Genomic DNA, 12,142 nt, shown 5'->3' with positions numbered 1-12,142 from the left:
TTGAAGTGAGAAATTGACTATTTCAAGCACATTTTTAGAATCCTCATTAAATTTCCTATCCAATAACCTAAAAAAACACTACAAAATTTGGTACAGTCAGGGAGAAAAGCGGTGTCAAAGTTTGAATTGTCCTAAAAACACAGTTTGAAAAAACAGTCAAAGACAAAATAGCTGATAAAACCCACTTGAAGTGAGAAATTGACGATTTTAAGCACATTTTTGGAATCCTCATTCAATTTCCTATCCAATAACCTGAAAAAACACTACAAAATTTGGTACAGTCAGGGTTAATAACGGTGTCAAAGTTTGAATTGCCCTAAAAACACAGTTTGAAAAAACAGTCAAAGACAAAATCGCTGCTAAAACCCACTTAAAGTAAGATATTGACTATTTGAAGCACATTTTTGGAATCCTCATTAAATTTCCTATTCAATAACCTAAAAAAAACACTACAAAACTTGGTACACTCGGGGAGAAAAGCGGTGTCAAAATTTGAATTGCCCTAAAAACACAGTTTGAAAAAACAGTCAAAGACAAAATTGCTGATAAAACCCACTTGAAGTAAGAAACTGACTATTTTAAGCACCTTTTTGGAATCCTCATTAAATTTCCTATCCAATAACCTGAAAAAACCCTACAAAATTTGGTACAGTAAGGGAGAAAAGCGGTGACAAAGTTTAAATTGCCCTAAAAAAACAGTTTGAAAAAACAGTCAAAGACAAAATCGCTGATAAAACCCATTTGAAGTAAGAAATTGAGTATTTTAAGCACATTTTTGGAATCCTCATTAAATTTCCTATCCAATAACCTGAAAAAACACTACAAAATTTGGTACAGTCAGGGAGAAAAGCGGTGTCAAAGTTTGAATTGCTCTAAAAACACAGTTTGAAAAAACAGTCAAAGACAAAATCGCTGATTAAACCCACTTGAAGTGAGAAATTGACCATTTTAAGCACATTTTTGGAATCCTCATTAAATTTCCTATCCAATAACCTGAAAAAACACAACAAAATTTGGTACAGTCAGGGAGAAAAGCGGTGTCAAAGTTTGAATTGCCCTAAAAACACAGTTTGAAAAAACAGTCAAGACAAAATTGCTGATAAAACCCACTTAAAGTAAGAAATTGATTATTTTAAGCACATTTTTGGAATCCTCATTAAATTTCCTATCCAATAACCTGAAAAAACCCTACAAAATTTGGTACAGTAAGGGAGAAAAGCGGTGACAAAGTTTAAATTGCCCTAAAAAAACAGTTTGAAAAAACAGTCAAATACAAAATCGCTTATAAAACCCACTTAAAGTGAGTAATTGACTATTTTGAGCACATTTTTGGAATCCTCATTAAATTTCCTATCCAATAACCTGAAAAAACACAATAAAATTTGGTACAGTCAGGGAGAAAAGCGGTGTCAAAGTTTGAATTGCCCTAAAAACACAGTTTGAAAAAACAGTCAAAGACAAAATCGCTGATAAAACCCATTTGAAGTAAGAAATTGAGTATTTTAAGCACATTTTTGGAATCCTCATTAAATTTCCTATCCAATAACCTGAAAAAACACTACAAAATTTGGTACAGTCAGGGAGAAAAGCGGTGTCAAAGTTTGAATTGCTCTAAAAACACAGTTTGAAAAAACAGTCAAAGACAAAATCGCTGATTAAACCCACTTGAAGTGAGAAATTGACCATTTTAAGCACATTTTTGGAATCCTCATTAAATTTCCTATCCAATAACCTGAAAAAACACAACAAAATTTGGTACAGTCAGGGAGAAAAGCGGTGTCAAAGTTTGAATTGCCCTAAAAACACAGTTTGAAAAAACAGTCAAGACAAAATTGCTGATAAAACCCACTTAAAGTAAGAAATTGATTATTTTAAGCACATTTTTGGAATCCTCATTAAATTTTCTATCCTATCCATCGACATATAAACGTCGATACCAGTCAAATAAAGGAGTTTCTCAGATTCAAACAAAACAGTGCATAGAAAACAGAGAACCTCTCTCCTCTTAACCAATGACGCCACTGTAAGTTAGTTTGATTTTTACTATATATTTTAACTGTAGTAAACGGTTTTTCAGTCCTCTGCCAATCCATTGAGGGTCAGTTTACACTGCACTAAGTCATACGTCATTCTTAAGCTGACAAATGAGGAACGACCTCTTTATGTTTACATTGTACAGCGTTTTGTATTTTATACAGGGTGATTAAGGCTGATTTAAACATTTTTTTTTAATTCGCCACTCTTGGTATTACCAAAGGTATTACAGAAAAATCGTTTTGGGTACCTGCGCAATGACTAAAATAATTGTGGTTTTGATATTTGAATGTTTTTGAGATATTGAAGTTTTTGTAGATGAAGCGGTTTAAGGGTTATGGATAGGAATAAAAAAGGTGATTATTTATTTATTTTTTTGTATTGCCCGAGGGTGGTTAAACCGTTTTCTTGCCCCTCCCAGTGGAAATAAGTCTTTACCCATACTGGGTAGACCAAACAGTTCCTTAGTGAGACTCCAGTAAGTCAGTCTCCAAAAATTCATCAGGAAAAAGGCCATTTCATTTGCTATCCATCGACATTTAAAAGTCTACACCTTTACTACTTTTTAAAGCAACCTGACAATGATAAAACTATTTTTCATTCATTACCTTTCAGAATGATCCATGAACGTTTAAGGTTACGTTTGCGAATAAGTTTTGCAGCTCAGTTTACGGTTTAATTTCATCTGCCAAGAACGATTTTGGTTCTTTTTGACTGTCAATTTTGCAGAGTTTTAATTGATTATGTTTAATTTTAGGGACCGCCGCAGCCAGGACAACCGTTTAAATTTACAGTTTCCGAGTCCTGCGACCGTATCAAAGAAGAATTCAACTTCTTGCAAGCCCAATATCACAGGTGAGTCACTTGAAAACGTCTAAAACACAATCCTATTTACGGGAGCTGTTTTGTACACATCTATGGTTAAACACTTACAACGAGCGTGTAATGAAGGCCTTATTAGTACCGGTATCGCGGCGATAAAATTAAACGGAACGCATTCCGGGCGGTATTCAAGTACTACCATCGCCATGTCGGATCGTTTCGACCCATTACGGACAGTTATAAATCTTTATTAGCTCGCGGTCGAACGCTTCGCATAATTGCTTCTCCAGTTGTCCTATTCTCCTCTGTATGTTTTGTTTCAGTCTCAAGTTGGACTGCGAGAAGTTGGCCAGCGAAAAAATCGAGATCCAGAGACATTACGTTATGGTAAGTCGGAAAATGATGTCAAAGTCGCTACGGAATACATGACCATGGAGGTATTAAAGTAGAGTTAAAGAATGCGGCGAAAAGACGTGTGGGACGGTCGAAACTGAAAACCAATTAGTGATCAGCCGTGAGGTAATAGTGGATGTTTGACGGCGCCCACACCAGTTTCGGCCCACGGCCATTGTTTGCCGCCAATTTACGAGGGGAATAATCGCGTTAAAAATTCGACAAAAACACAATCGCCAGGTCTTGGCAAACATGATGGATTCGATTAGAGCACAGGTGCGATCACGTTTTTTTGGTTAATTAATTGGTTTTTTCCTCCCGTTCATGGTAGGGATGTGCTGAATCGGCGATTCAGTTTCAATGTTCCTTGCTACACGTAAAAGTTGGTTTGATCATGAGATTTAATGAAAGTAAAGAAAAACAATAAAAGTCGTGGATGCCAAAAGAGGACAACAATTCTCCCCAGACCTTCCCCCCGGGTGGCGAGAATTTTATTCTCAAAATCTGGGTAGAACCTTTCCGCAGTTATCTATCACTCACCAGACGCTAACTCACCAAAAGCTTTAGGATGTAAAAACTGGCAAACTATAGGATGTTTGGACATCCTATAGTTTGCCAGGACCACCAGAGATGGACGAGCTGACGAAGAAAGAAGAAATCGAGGACAAGAAGAGCGCCAGAAGAGCCCCTCCGTCATCCTTTTCCCAGGACAGAAACCCCGATGCAACTCTGTCCACTCGTACAGTATTTCTTCCATAAACCAACCTTACTGTACTGAAACTGTGATCATTACCATCAAAAATTAAAGAATGCCAGTTAAAATGCAATTAAACACAATTTCAGTCAGTATTTTTGAAATCTGGGGGTTACGGACATGAAATTTGCTGTGTAGCCAGTAAATTGAGCATAAAAACCAGAGTCGTACGGTACTTCTTCCATAAACCAACCTTACTTTACTGAAACTGTGATCATTATCATCAAAAGTTAAAGAATGTGAGTTAAAATGCAATTGAACACAATTTCAGTCAGGATTTTTGAAATCTGGGTGTTACGGCATTGAAATTTGCTGTATAACCAGTAAATTGACCTTAAAATCCAGTCGTACAGTATTTCTTCCATAAACCAACCTTACTTTACTGAAACTGTGATCATTGTCATAAAAAATTAAAGAATGTGTGTTAAAATGCAATTAAACACAATTTTAGTCAGGATTTTTGAAATCTGGGGGTTACGGCCATGAAATTTGCTGTGTAACCAGTAAATTGACCTTAAAATCCAGTCGTACAGTATTTCTTCCATAAACCAACCTTACTTTACTGAAACTGTGATCATTACCATAAAAAATTAAAGAATGTGTGTTAAAATGCAATTGAACACAATTTCAGTCAGGATTTTTGAAATCTGGGGGTTACAATCATGAAATTTGCTGTGTAGCCAGTAAATTGATCATAAAATCCAGGGATGTATAGAATTTTTCCATAAACCAGTCTTACTGAACTCAAAGTGTGATAAATCCTTTTGAAAATGAAGGACAGTCAGAAATGCAATGAAAGGTCATTTCAGTCAGTATTTTCGAAATCTAGGGGTTACGGCATTGAAATTTGCTGTAACCAGTAAATTGACCTTAAAATCTAGAGTATAGTATAGTATTTTACAGTATTTCCCCATATCTTTAAATTGTTTTGAAAAATGAAAAATTTTAAAGTGCTTTTTTTGTACTTATTTCACCTAATTAAGGTCCTTTGGTATAAATATGCCCTTTGCTGTGCATTGGAACCCTCCTGGAGCAAAATAAAAAATTGCCAAAATTGCACTTTTTGCAAAAATGTATTTTTTTAAATTTTTGAATGATTGTAACTTTTTTATTTGAACTCTTATAGATTTCACTAAAACGCCATTAGAAAGAGGATTACAAATACTACAAAACAAGCCAAAACTGGCCGCTCTAGCTCCTCATGTTACCGAGATATTGATTATTTAAAAAAGTAGTAAAAAAAGCCCCTTAATACCCCCCATTCTTTAAATTTTTTTGAAAAAAATTATGCCCTTTGCTGTGCATAAATATGCCCTTTGCTGTGCATTAGAACCGTCCTGGAGCAAAATAAAAAATTGCCAAAATTGCACTTTTTGTAAAAATAGCATTATTTTTGACACACGTTGCTTTGACCCTAAATTACTCCCTTACTTGACAAGATACGTCAAAATGTCATAGAAAACAAAAGATAGAGCAGATTTCAAGCTTTCTAAAAATCACGCCATGAGTTGATTAATAACACCGGTTGGACGCTAGAGGGCGTTAAAATTCTTTCACCATAAAATCGCATATTTTTCGACACACGATGCTTTGACCCCAAATTACTCCCTTACTTGACAAGATACGTCAAAATGTCATAGAAAACAAAAGATAGAGCAGATTTCAAGCTTTCCAGAAATATCCGGCCATGAAGCCATGAAATTTGCTGTGTAGTCAGTAAATTGGTCATACAATCCAGGGACGTATATCTTTTTTTTTTTCATAAACAGATCTTACTTAACTCAAACTGTGATAAATCCTTTTTAAAATGCAGGAAAGTCAGGAATGAAATTAAACGCCACTCTATACAAAATGTAAGCTGAATACATTTTTTGATATCTAAAAAAATTAAAAAGTCGTGTGGTGTCTCTTACAGACATTCAAGAGTAGATATCTCAAAAACTACAAAAGCTATCGAAAAACTTGACTGAGTGAAACTTGTAGCAAATTTAATCAGCTTTTATTTTTCACAGAGTGGTTATGTCGGTATAACACACTAGTCAAAACAAAGTTACGAAAAACCATTTAATCATAATATTAATTATTATTTTATTTATTTTTTTAATTATTTTTATGAAAAAACTTTCGATAAAACATTAAACCCAATAATCATTACAATATACAAAGTGTTTCAAAAGTTACGGCCAAAAACGTTAATTGGAAGGCAGTTCTTTAAGGCTCAATATTTCCCTTAAGAGTCTTTAAAAAAAATTATATGAACAAATCGTATTATTTTGACCTCCCCTGCATGCCCCCGAGAGATTGTCATATAGTTATTGGACACCCTGTATATTTTATATAAATTAATACTCTCGATGGGCGGGTTTTTTTGCTTAAAGTGATATTAAAAAAAACCAATAAACTAATAACCACATAGAAACACAAAAAAATCTGAAATTGAAATAACGCGTTCTAAAATACAAGTGACGAATCTGAAATACAACTTACGTTTTCTAAAACCAAATTTACGATAATGAAATACAAGTTATAGATTCTGCAATCCAACTTATATTTTTAAAATCCAAGTGATATTTTCTAAACTACATGTGTAAATGGTGTAGTCTAAACAAAGTTACGAAATCAAAAATTATGTTCAAAGCATTGCGATTCATCTTGGAATTGTCATTTTCCAGAATAATAATCATTCTTATACGTTAGTTAATTTTTTTCCCAAAAATTCCTTACTCTCTGGTTATCTAACCTTTTCTAACCATGAAGAGAACATTGGTCCCAGATTTTCGAAAACGACTCGTCCACATTGTTCGCTGAAATTGGGGTACTTAATGTATTAAAATATTCAAAATTATGCTGGTTTGGCAACTATTGGCTTCTTCAGGACCCCTATCACTGCTTCCATGTTACAAAGGGTATTCCGTAGTGATTTTCTTAGGTTAAAACTGTTTAATTTGCCTAAATTTTGAACCATTTTTCAGTATTACGAAATGTCCTACGGCCTCAACGTTGAGATGCACAAACAGGTGAGTACCCTTTTTTTTTTTTCTTAATGTAACCATCCACTCGAAACATCCGCCGTCGAAAGACGGTTGAGCATTTAATGACTCTCTCCCCTATTCCATACAAGGAGAGCGAGGCAAACACACTACTTACACATGCAAACATTATACGGGGTGGAACCCCACCGCAAGGCAATTAACACACCCTCCGTTCGACCCTCTTCAGACTCACCCCTCGGTTTTCGGGGGACGATTTTTCTTTACACGATACGGTGTTTTATTCGAGAGGATTTTCGCAGGGTTTGGTTCGGAGGGGGTGTTTGGGGAGATTGTGAAATCGATACTAACAGTCTACGTCGCCCATTCAGGCTATTACCGCAATTACTCGTTGAAAAATTCATCAATGGCTCGCGCGCCCCTTTTTTCCTGTCATTAACGTCAAATATTAAACTCCGTACGTAAATTGGTTGTATAGCTGGAGTAACTCCCCCCGTTTCTCTATAATTTATACTGCGTTTTATTACTTCTTTCACCCTATCATTTCGTTTTAAATAACTAATTCTGTGCTGCCGCACCGGATGGACTCGTCAGCTTTAAACTTGCGCCACGAGCCAGTTTCACTCGGGGTAGCTAATGCCAGTGCTTGATAACAAATCATTTTTATTATTTATTATACTGTGTCTACTTCTTTTTGCGGTTTTTACTTATTAAGTTTGTTTAAATTACGCAGGCGTAATGTCCTGATTCTGAAAATGGTTTTTTATTACATATTCTCACTATTAGGATTAGTGATAGTTAACTAATAATGAAAGTCCCATAGTTTACTAATGCCACAAATGCTTAATAAGAATAACATAAAAATACAATTATTCAGAATATACAGGGTGGGCTAATTAGCGGTACAAGGGCTGTTTCTCAGAAAGTATACTACCAAGAGCTTTTTTTTTTAAAAATGTTTTTGATCAAAGGAAATTATTTTCGACTTTCTAAATTTACCGTTAGGTTAGGTTAGGTACTGCTTGCTATTTTTACCTTTTTCATAGAAAAAATGTATTAACAACCTAACCTAAGCTGAGTTCAAAACAAGTTTGTTTGGTTACAATTTGTTTTTTCTTGTATTTGTATATAATGCTTTGACCCAATTTTAGTTTTCCAATTTTGTTGATTAACAGTTTTTCTAAGTACATCTAGGAAACCAAACATAATACGTCTCTGACTGTACTTAATTTTGTAGTGTATTTTAGGTTATTGGGGAATTTAAGGCGATTTTGCTCTTGACTGTCCTGTGTTTCTGGCAGTTCAAATTTTGACACCGTTTTTTTTCCTGACTGTACCAAATTTTTTAGTGTTTTTTCAAGTTATTGGATAGGAAATTTAATGAGCATTTCAAAAATGTGCTTAAAACAGTGATTTTGTTACTCTAATTGCATTTTCGAGGCGATTTTGTCCCTGACTGTCCTTTCCAACTGTGTTTCTGTCAGTTCAAACTTTTACACCGCTTTTCTCTTTGACTGTACCAAATTTTATAGTGTTTTTTCAGATTATTGGATAGATAATTTAATGAGGATTCCAAAAATGTGCTTAAAACTGTCATTTTCTCACTTCAAGTGGGTTTTACAGGCCATTTTGTTCTTGACTGTCTTTTCAAATTGTGTTTCTGTCAGTTCAAACTTATCACCGCTTTTCTTTCTGACTGTACCAAATTTTGTAGTATTTTTTCAAGTTATTGAATAGGTAATTTAATGAGGATTTCAAAAATGTGCTTAAAACCGTAATTATCTCACTACAAGTAAGTTTTACAGGCATTTTTGTTCCAGACTTTCCTGTCAAATTGTGTTTCTGGCAGTTCAAACTTTGACACCGCTTTTTTTCCTGACTATACCAAATTTTTAGCGTTTTTTCAGGTTGTTGTATAGGAAATTTAATGAGGATTCCAAAAATGTGCTTAAAACTGTCATTTTCTCACTCCAAGTGGGTTTTACAGGCGATTTTGTTCCTGACTGTCCTTTCAAACTGTGTTTCTGTCAGTTCAAACTTTAACACCGATTTCTCTCTGACTGTACCAAATTCTGTAGTGTTTTTTCAGGTTATTGGATAAGTAATTTAATGAGAATTCCAAAAATGTACTTAAAACTGTCATTTTTTCACTCTCTGGGTTTTTACAAGCGATTTTGTCCCTGACTGACCTTTCAAACTTTGACACCGCTTTTCTCTCTGACTGTACCAAATTTTGTAGTGTTTTTTCAGGTTATTGAATAGCTAATGAGGATTTTCAAAAATGTGCTTAAAACCCTAATTATCTCACTACAAGTGTGTTTTACAGGCGATTTTTTTCTTGACTGTCCTTTCAAACTGTGTTTCTGTCAGTTCAAACTTTTAACACCGCTTTTCTCTCTGACTGTACCAAATTTTGTATTGTTTTTTCAGGTGATTGGATAGGTAATTTAATGAGGATTCCAAAAATGTGCTTAAAACCGCAATTCTCTCACTCCAAGTGGGTTTTACAGGCAATTTTGTTCCAGACTTTCCTGTCAAATTGTGTTTCTGGCAGTTCAAGTTTTGACACCGCTTTTTTTTCCTGACTATACCAAATTTTTAGTGTTTTTTTCAGGTTGTTGGATAGGAAATTTAATGAGGATTCCAAAAATCTACTTAAAACTGTCATTTTCTCACTCCAAGTGGGTTTTACAGGCGATTTTGTTCTTGACTGTCCTTTCAAATTGTGTTTCTGGCAGTTCAAATTTTGACACCGCTTTTTTTCCTGACTGTACCAAATTTTTTAGTGTTTTTTCAGGTTGTTGGATAGGTAATTTAGTGAGGATTCCAAAAATGTGCTTAAAACTGTAATTTTTTCACTCCTTGGGTTTTTACAAGCGATTTTGTTCTTGACTGTCCTTTCAAATTGTGTTTCTGGCAGTTCAAACTTTGTTACCGCTTTTCTCTCTAACTGTACTACATTTTTTAGTGTTTTTTTAGGTTATTGGATAGGTAGTTTAATGAGGATTTCAAAAATGTGCTTAAAACCGTAATTCTCTCACTCCAAGTGGGTTTTACAGGCAACTTTGTTCCTGACTGTCCTGTCAAATTTTGTTTCTGGCAATTCAAATTTTGGCACCGTTTTTCTCTCTGACTGTATTTTGTAGTGGTTTTTTAGGTTATTGGATAAGAAATTTAATGAGGATTCCAAAAATCTGCTTATCACAGCACCCCAAGTGAGTTTGACAAGCAATTTTGTTCCTGACTCCACAAAGTTTTCTTGCAGTATTCGGTACAGAACGTATTTCTGACATTAATGAAAGTTATTTTGACAGTGGTCACGTGACTGGCTAGTTAAATTATCCTCCAAATACCACGTGATATATACAGTTTTCGAAATAAGACGTGTTTCTGAGATCTATGACAGTTATTTTGAAAATTGTCAGTAAATTACTGGTAAATTACAAATTGTTTAAATAATAATATTTTCATATTTGCGTCATTTTTCTCATCTTAAAAACATATTATTTGTCTTAATTTAAACATGAGATAATAAAGAAAAGTGTTCAAATTTTCACTATTTGAAAGTCTAAAGCAGGCAAACGGTTTACATGTTCCTATCTTCCTTTTGAGAGATCTAAGTTATGATGGTACTTTAAAAATTTAAAAAAAAAATACTCAAAATTTAAAAGAAGGAAGTTTTCAGAATTGCTAAGGTCAAAGTATCAAAATTACCAGATTCTTGAGTGTGATATTGTGATTTCCAAAATCCCTAAACACACTGTGTGGTTTTCTAAAAAAATGTTGTTTCTTGAGAACTTAAGGAAGTTTCACATATTTTTACACAAAAACCGGTTTTCTGGGTTATGTGTTTTGTCCAGATGTCATAATTATTTCTGCCTCATTCATTAATTTATCTATTTATCAGATTCTGAAATGGATTTTAAACCAACACCACTTTTACAAATACTTACCTTGTTTGTTTTAGAGTGACGTTTTGAAAAATTACAACGTTTTGAAAGGTGAAATTTCTTTAAATCTGCAAATTATATCCCCCATCTCTAAAATAGGGTTTAGGGAGCTCTAAAAAAAATGCTCTATTGATTGAGCTCTGCAGCTAAACATTTTGATACATCTGCAGAACAAAATAAAGCCAAAAACATTCTAAATTACACATGTACGCAACAATATAAAGATTTATTTTCAAAGTCATTTTATAAGATTTTATTGTGTGGTTAGTGGTGAATTTATAGGTATGAACTGAACAGAAATAAGCAACCACAAACTGGTTATGTTTGGACTTTAGGATAGGTATTTGAAAAATAGAGAGACAGTAATGTAATAAAAACCTTGCTTATAAGATTACTACAGTCAATAAAAAAAACAATGTTAACATACAAATTTTATTGTTGGTTTGGAAATGGTTGAAATAACTTTATTACCATTTTTTTTATTACATTTTATGAGTTTAGGTTTCCACAGAGGCGCACTAATGATGACTATACTACTAGTTTTTATGAAGGTTTTATTAGTCTGAAACTGCCCTTACTACTTTTTTAGTGTAAAAAGTGGGAAAAATTGATGGTTTTTGAAGGAAGCGTGCTAAAAATGACACCTTCAGACATTAGCTAAAGGGCTGTTACCAGAATCTGCTTATCTCTTATGATGAAAATCGTTCTTTCTGATGGTTGGGATTTAGAATCAGTATATTGCATTTCCTTGGAGGTCATCAGTCAAAAAAATTACTGTAAACTACTAGTATTGATGGCATCTTTTGCAACAGGATTGCTACAGCCTGGATCATTGCATATTATCTCTCGTCCCATACTATCTGTATTACCGTTTTCAAGATTAATAGAATGTCTGTTGCACCATCTAAATAGTATATTCGTTTCGTGTTACTCTTTTATCACACCAACTCCATAATTTAGTAGGATACTCAAAAGATATTAGACGAAGTTGGATAGAAATCAAATTGTCAGACAGAGCTTCTGTTCATTGGTAAAGAGATGAATATTAAAATTGAAAAGCTACCAGATTTTTCAGTTACTCACTATTTCCTAACAATCTTCACACTGTAGCAGTATATTTTAGTATTTGATTCCATGATAAAGGTCGTTGCATTGTATTATTGCTAGACAATCGTCAAAGTTTTAAAATCAGAAATACA

The 12,142-nt window shown here is 34.0% G+C and overlaps 1 protein-coding gene across 1 annotated transcript in view; it reads left to right on the top strand.

Moving 5' to 3' along the window:
- LOC145723930 (protein groucho-like) overlaps nucleotides 1-12,142 on the top strand; it is a 109,530-nt gene that overhangs the window by 27,073 nt on the left and 70,315 nt on the right. The window contains exons 2-4 of the mRNA XM_081975501.1: nucleotides 2,792-2,889; nucleotides 3,180-3,243; nucleotides 6,976-7,020. Of these exons, the coding sequence (XP_081831627.1) occupies nucleotides 2,792-2,889; nucleotides 3,180-3,243; nucleotides 6,976-7,020 (207 nt within the window). The remainder of the gene's footprint in view (nucleotides 1-2,791; nucleotides 2,890-3,179; nucleotides 3,244-6,975; nucleotides 7,021-12,142) is intronic.

This window comes from Ips typographus, linkage group LG1 (genome assembly GCF_016097725.1).
Source record: "Ips typographus isolate SLU linkage group LG1, UJ_Ityp_2.0, whole genome shotgun sequence".
In the NCBI taxonomy this organism is placed as follows: Eukaryota; Metazoa; Arthropoda; class Insecta; order Coleoptera; family Curculionidae; genus Ips; species Ips typographus.
Note: the sequence above shows the minus strand (reverse complement) of the source record. Positions and strands in the feature narration are given on the sequence as shown.